This window comes from Osmerus mordax, chromosome 7 (genome assembly GCF_038355195.1).
Source record: "Osmerus mordax isolate fOsmMor3 chromosome 7, fOsmMor3.pri, whole genome shotgun sequence".
NCBI lineage: Eukaryota > Metazoa > Chordata > Actinopteri > Osmeriformes > Osmeridae > Osmerus > Osmerus mordax.
This window is the reverse complement of record NC_090056.1, coordinates 5,039,992-5,047,256: the sequence shown is the minus strand read 5'-3', so window position 1 is coordinate 5,047,256 and position 7,265 is coordinate 5,039,992. Positions and strand designations below refer to the sequence as shown.

The following is a 7,265-nucleotide window of genomic DNA, read 5'->3' as shown; positions in this document are numbered from 1 at the left end:
CAATAAGTGTTTTTATTTTAATTTTTTTAGGGAAATAAATTGATGGGATTGTGTAGCATGCTTCTATTAAGCAAGTATATCTAAATAACATGTTGTTACCTTTATACAATGTCTTAATTAAGTTTAAGAGTTTTGGCAGAATGGGAGCCATAATAAGTACATTCAAATGTTTCTTTTTAAGAGGGTGTTACTCTATGTATACATGTATATGTATGTGTTAACATGTACATATGTGTGTTACTGGGTTGGGGTCTGTGTCTATACTAATATTCAGAGTAAACATCAGCCGCTACAGACATGAAGGCTCAGTGGCAGAAATTGCGCTGGCTGGGCTGGTGCAGGAAGGTGTTTCTGGCGTGTGCCGCGTGGCGAGGGCCCTGCTCCTTGGTACGATTTTGCCGCTGAATGCGGTTGCGGCCCAGGTGGCGCCTCTCAGTGCGGGCTTTGCCCCTCTGGACCCGGGCCACCTGGGTGACTTTGGCCAGGGAGCCGGCCTGGGCAGCCAGTCCACGGGTCACCCTGGTGGGCATGGAGCCTCGGGTGGCAGGGGCGGCTGCTGGCTCAGCAACACGACTGTGGAGGAAGATGGAGGTTGAGGACAAAGAGAGTTGAAAAGGATTAGTCACCGTGAGCAGTCATAGAAGCTTCTGGTATAGAATGGAATGGTATAGAATTCAGGAAGCAAAAGCACTGGGTGGATGCGTAGGAATATTTTATGAGACAGACAAAGAAGTCAGCTAAAAGGAAACATCTAGAAGGTGTCCTCCTCACCTCACACTTCCTGCCAGGCTGGAGATGCTCTCCTCCCCCACCATGGACAGGTTGCCATTGGAGACCATGGACATGTTCCCAGTGGACACGTAGACAGACATGCTGGGGTGTTCTATGAGAAGGTCTTCCATAGGGCTGGTCTCTGCCGTGGCTCCTTCTGCAGTGAAACAGGGGGGAGGGGTGACAAACCAGCTCTCGTCCATGCAGCCTCTCTCTGACCCAGCCCCACTGCTACCCACACTGCGCCCACACTCACTCCCAGAACCAGGGGACACAGATGGGCTGAAAGGGGTGGAGAGTCTGGCCCGTCTGGAAAAGGTGACGGGTGTAGCCACACCTGAGGCTAACAGGCTAGCGGTTGGGCAGCACAAGGACTCAGAGGTTTGTGCCCGAGGTTTGTGTGTTCTGCGACGTTTTTGAGGTGGGGGAGGGACGGGGTCGAGGGAGTCAGTCCTTGAAGACGTGTCTGATTGATCTAATTGGTTGTTTTGAGGGAGCGATTGTGCTCTCAATGGCACCTCACTTCCACCTTCTACCATCACGCAATCAGCTTCCTCTGATTATACGGAAGGGGTGGGACAAGACAGGGTTTGGCCAATTAAAATAGGATTAGGATAAGGAACCAGTATGGCGAGGGAGGTAGAATTAATTTTATCATGCAGGTTGGAAGGTAGGGTGTATTTTATCAGGGACCATTATAATAGAAGCACATACATACACACACACATACCAGTGTTGGGAATGTGAGGGTATTTAAATAAAATTGAAAGGGGTGGGGGGGTAAGGAAACAACACAAAACATAGAAAATAGGAATAATATCATTAGTTATTTTGGAACTTTGAACCTTGTGTTCATGTCAGCTACTGGTTTGTAGTTATATAATGACTGCTTGGCACTGTCCTCTGGCTTTTAAGGGGGGGGGTCGGGGGAGGGGGGCCAGCAAGGCAGTGAATTGAACGGTAGGGGGTGTGTTCATTGGTCATCAGATGGCATCTCCAGTTACAGATTGCCTACGCTAAATGTCAATCTAGCTACCTGTCACCTGCCTACTATGCCCACCCTCTCCAATAAGATCCTCCACCTCACTCCTCCATCCCACACCAACCAACTATAAGCCCCACCCCTTAACATTTATCCCACACCAAGCACAAAAATATGTAACATAAAATATGTATGTCACTATTGACATGAAAGCAACACTAAACACATTTCTTTAGGTGCCTGGTCATATTGACATTTTACTTTGACTTAATCAAGTCAGATTCCCACAGAAGCGACCCTCCCGTATCTCTATTCTGACACAAAAACAACCCTTCCTAATTGTCAACCACCTCCACCCTTCCAGGAGGAGGACTCACCAGGAAGGTTTACCAGCATCCACCCCTCTTCATCAGCCTCCGTCACGCAGGGGTTGGGCCCCTTCAGCTCGGCGGCAACCTCCTCCACCTCCCCAAAGAACAGGCTGCTCAGACGTTGGAACATTGCTCCACCTTAGGTCAACGGCCGCGGGTGTGAGGGTCGGCTGTAGAAGGGTTCGGTCCTGTGTGTGGTCGTCTTCCTCCAAAGGAAAAGCTAGCTGCCTTTTGAATGGATTTAGTTGTGTTTGCTTATTACTTTAGCACGGTGTTTCGCAGACTCATTCACTTTCAGCCCTTTTTTGCTGGATGGCGTTGGTTGACTTGGGGGCTCCCGTAGTGCAAATGTAAGGTTTTACTTGGTTTTCACAGCAAAGGCCTGGAGGGAGAAAAAGACAGATGGCAGCATTGGTCAGTTTACAGAGAAACACGTCCAGATCTTTAGCCATCACGACCTCACAATCCACAGCATGGTTTAGTCTTATGACTTTTTGGTGCCACTAGTGAGGGAAAATAAATCTTTTTCATTCCTTCATGGTGAATTTGTACATTTAGATGGATAATTCGAACATTGGTCAAGGTGTAAAGGAGCAGGGCAGTACGGTGCTACATCGGGTTTTGAAAAACAACCGAAAATGATCTAGAGTCAGGAGGAATGAACCGTTTCTTGTAATTAACGTAAAATAGACTTCTTCTTTTTTCTTTCTTTTTTTAATGTGTGTATGTGGAAGCAATATCTATGAACCAATAGATAATAAGTATATAGTGTTTGCAACTCTGACAAGGTAATGCCATAAAAAGGTCCATTTAACATGTCTATTTGTTTTTGAAAGCTGATAACATTGTTATACCTATATAAGATTAGTCGGGAGATGATTTAGGGACCTCCATCATGGTATTTGGTCATTACAGGTCAGTGAAGGAAAACGTTTCCAGTACTTTCATCAACCATGTTCATTGGTCAACTGAAAAATCTCATTTCTACCCTCAAATAACACCACCTTTAATCTATAAATGGCTCTCTCAACGGAGCAAGTGCATAAACAAATACTAGTTGGCTAATGAATAGATGGGGCCCTGCTAGAGAAATCCATGATTCCACTATAGCCCTCGAACAAGGGAAAGGAAAGAAGGAAAGGAAGCCATTTAATACACTAATGAGGAGCTAGCAAGACATTTTTCTGATGAGTAAGTAACAACGCTTTAACACCTTCCCCCCTTTTCGGGAATGAACACTACCCAGAACAGCAGCCAGGAAACAAAGACTCTGGACAGATGGACAAGCGAGAGGGAGGGATGGAGAGAGGGGGCACATGTAACGTCGAAGCAAGTCACATCGCTCAGGAAACACACACTTTGAAAAGTAGCGTGTCAAAACAAAACCGGGGACTGCTATCAATTCTCCTACTGTGTTTTTAAAAGGCTAGAGAGTGTAGGCTTCACTGGACACCGAGGGGAAGTAAAAGTCTCTGAGCCATTAAGGAGTATGTGAAACCAGTCTTAAGTGTATGATGTGTAAACTTTTAACTGGGACATCGGGGATAAAAGGAGAGAGAGTCAGACAGAGAGTCAGACAGGCAGACATAAAGACACATCAGGGTTTTTATAACTGACATAGTTCACAGCAGTAAAGAAATTGCTCAGTGTCAATGTTTCTGAAATTATTTTTTACAACAAGCCAAGTTCAGTTTGTGGGCCTTTTGTGTCCCTCAGTCACACAATTGGAGTCTAGAGGCGAAAAAGATAGTTTAAAGGTACAATAGGTAAGAGGAAAAAAAAGAAAGGTTTTGTCCCCTATCAACATGTTGTGTAAGCTAACAAGGCCCTCTGAGAGTCGTTTAGCTAAACAGACAATTCAGTGCTAGAGGTAGGTCAACTTCACATTTTTGGAGCGGCTCACTACTATTGGGCGGATTATGTTCAAACAATCTTGTTCCAGCCAATCGCCTTTGGGGAGGCAGGCTTTTCTCCTTGGCTTCATTTGTGAAACATCTGTCAATCAAGCTCAAGCTGGAGGAAAGCACGGAAGTTCAGACAATAATTGGTGGGCGCTGTTTCTCATATTTGAATTCATTTTATAATTTGACCTAGTGCAGCTTTAAGATGGGGATAGGTTATGCATGAACGCATGGATGGAAGGTGACACTTGAACGGTACCCATGGTGACGCCGACACCAAGGTCACAATAACAGAGAGAACATGGTAAGGACACACACTCATACACACTCACTAAGTCTGAAACCAGAGAGGTCATTCATGCTGTGTTTCAGTTTCCCTGAGAACATCTCTCCGATCCCCTATCCATCAACATCAGTCTTTGTCAGAGAGCATATTTTGAAGGGGCGCGTGTGTATGCGTATAAGCCTGTGCCTCTGTGTAACTGTGCATCCGAGTCTTGCAACCATCATTTCTGAGAACAAACACATAAACACTTGAGCTTGCCTTTTAGGCCGGCAAACAAAGGTTTTCTTCAGTTCAATGAAAACCTAGGTTTATGACTGATTATCTAGACTGACATGTGCTTTCAAAGAACGTCAGATAAAGCTCTGTGGTGGATGGATGAAATTGTCAGAGAGATAGTGAAGAACCACCCTAGATGCTGAGAAGAGCCCAGTAATAATTAGGCCCTTGCCTTGGCAGGGAGAATGCTATCATGCATTCCTTAAGGGTCAGACACCAAGTCATAAGACTGTCGCAAACAGTGAGTCTACCAAACAAATCAAGCTCAAATGTGAGCTGTGAAGGGTCTGAAGAAGGTGGACAGGATGTACACACATACAGACACACACACACACGCACACACACATATACGGCTCTGGGGAAAAAATAAGAGCACCTTTTTCTTTCCTTTTTAAAAGAAAAACTTGAGAAGGACAATTTTGAGTGAGGAACAGAAGGGTAAAGTATACAGTAGATACATATTTAGCCTAATCCCCCACTACCCCTCCCCCTTAACCACCAGCACCAACCCATTCAAAGAAGAAAAAGAAGAAGAAAGAAATCGGAAATGTCTCATCATTCAGTCAATCCAGATTCAATAAAGCAATGTCTATTGAAAATATTCTGGCCCATTTGTGAAACAGGATTAGGTCAAACATAACATATTTTGGCCAGTATTAGAATTACATGTTGCTTTAACGAATGGATGCAATAATACGTGGCCTGTGACACATCTTATCATCATTCTACAGCAACAACAATAGTCTATTCTTACATTAAAATGGCATAGGCCACAGAGAAATATCTAGAGGAGATTGAGATCCTGTGTAAACATAGTCAAACAAGTGTTTGACTTAAACTAATTGGTGTTGACAAAGACTCCAGTATGTAATGTGCACACTGGTAAGTATGGTACATCAAAAAGGCCTACTGATAGTCCAACTATGAAAGATATTCTCCAGTCACTTATTGCAGGTTTGAATAAGCTATTTTAAAATGGGCGGCGCACAGACAGATGGGAGGAGATTCGCAAATAAAAACAAGACTGGATGACGAAGGACTCTAACGTCACTGATGCTTATCGGTCCACCCTACTGGACTAAATAGGAAAAAAGGAAAGGAACAGGAGAGCGAAAAATAGATTCTTTGAAATATACATATCTTTCAACCTCTGAACGCATCTCCTTTGGTATTTAATACAACATTGGCTGCATATTCTCAATGGTTTAGTTTTCAGTTAGGCTGTTTAAACAGCTAGATGTCGATGGAAAACCCTACTACTGTACAACGAAGGAGATAAGCCATGTTTACATTTGTGATGAATCCTGAAGCTATTTCCAAATTTTACACGACACATTGCATTGATACAGGGGAGCAATAGGACCCGGAACACGTCCTTGTCAATAGCGGTCATGTTCAACATGAATTATCCTTCTAAGCTGCGAGTCCTTTTGACAGCGCTAACTACGGATATCTGAAGGGTCAACCAATGACAGATTGGCTCAACAGTAGTAGACCAAAGCGAAGGAACCCATTTGTTATACAACTGTAATTATGCTTAATACGACGTTGATAGGACAGAGATGAATGTGACCAAATTTGTCTTGAAACGCAGAAAAAGCGTAGTAGCATTTACAAGCAACATAGCCTTTGTTGCTGTCAACAGGATGCTTTTTTATATTTATAAATAGGCCAAGATTAACCGAAACCCATTCATTGGTACAGAACTAAATCATTTCATGACCTATAAACCGATGTCCAGGTGCTCTATCGACTATATTTTGCAGAATACATAGTTTACCGTAGCAGACACAATTTTTGCAAACAATCATGTCTTAATATGAACTGTTCAGTTTTTGATGGATTCTAAATATGAATCATCAATCTGATTAGCATTTTTGTAATGCAGATCTGAGGTATGCACCATCGGCAAGGATGTCGCTTGATACCCACTGACATCACAATTTTAGGCTACTGAAATTAAAACAACAAGTATCGAAATAATATGAAATATAACAGCTTACCTGCCTTTGCAAAATAATTCAAGTTGTAAACGAGCACACAGTAGAAACGACAACAATTCTTAAAGCATAGCTTTAGGTAGCCTTTAGTGAGGTAGTTAAAACACCATAATACAAAATAAAAGGCTTTCTTCTTAGAAGAAGGGCTTCGTGTAAAACCTGAATTTACACCGATGTCAAGATAATAACATCTGCAGATTTTTTCCCTACTCTTGGTCTATTTTTTTCCCCTGCAGTTTTTTTCCCTCTGTTATTGCTGCCTCCAGCTGATCCGCGGATCAGAATGTAAAACGTACAAAACAGCTGATTGTGAGATCACAACACTCCCAGTGACGCCCATTTCCCGCCCACTCAAGCCAAGGGCCAATCAGAATATTACACAAGAGCCAAGCTGGACCTTCTTGGTAACAGGGTGGGGGTTGGGTTAACTGAGCTGTCATCCTGGATGTCTGCATGGAGACGTTGAAGGTGCATAGAATCTGGTCTGAGGTCAGTTTAGCGTTCGCCAGATAAACGGGTGTGGTAGGGGTTGCAACTGATCTTGAGTGCGTTCTTATCCAAAATGACTCAACCTGTATTTGAAAGGCAGAGAGCAATAAACCTTCATGACAGCTGCATGTTGAAAGACTGTCACTAATTACTGATGAGTATTTGCCGATAAAGAGACAATGTACAAAA

At 43.4% G+C, this 7,265-nt stretch overlaps 1 protein-coding gene across 3 annotated transcripts; it reads right to left on the bottom strand.

Moving 5' to 3' along the window:
- On the bottom strand, window positions 1-6,861 carry LOC136946105 (tumor protein p53-inducible nuclear protein 2-like). 3 transcript variants are annotated; one of them, XM_067240313.1, is made up of 4 exons: window positions 6,591-6,861; window positions 2,131-2,506; window positions 772-928; window positions 1-573 (listed from the first exon to the last, which is right to left on the bottom strand). In XM_067240313.1, the coding sequence occupies exons 2-4, from the start codon at window positions 2,252-2,254 to the stop codon at window positions 306-308; spliced, it is 549 nt and encodes a 182-aa protein (XP_067096414.1). In that variant the 5' UTR covers window positions 2,255-2,506; window positions 6,591-6,861; the 3' UTR covers window positions 1-305. The 3 variants fall into 3 exon arrangements, with proteins under 3 accessions (XP_067096414.1, XP_067096415.1, XP_067096413.1); XM_067240314.1 differs by having other exon boundaries at window positions 6,595-6,861; XM_067240312.1 differs by lacking the exon at window positions 6,591-6,861 and having other exon boundaries at window positions 159-573; window positions 772-1,327; window positions 2,131-2,402.
- Between the last annotated feature and the right edge of the window lie 404 nt (window positions 6,862-7,265).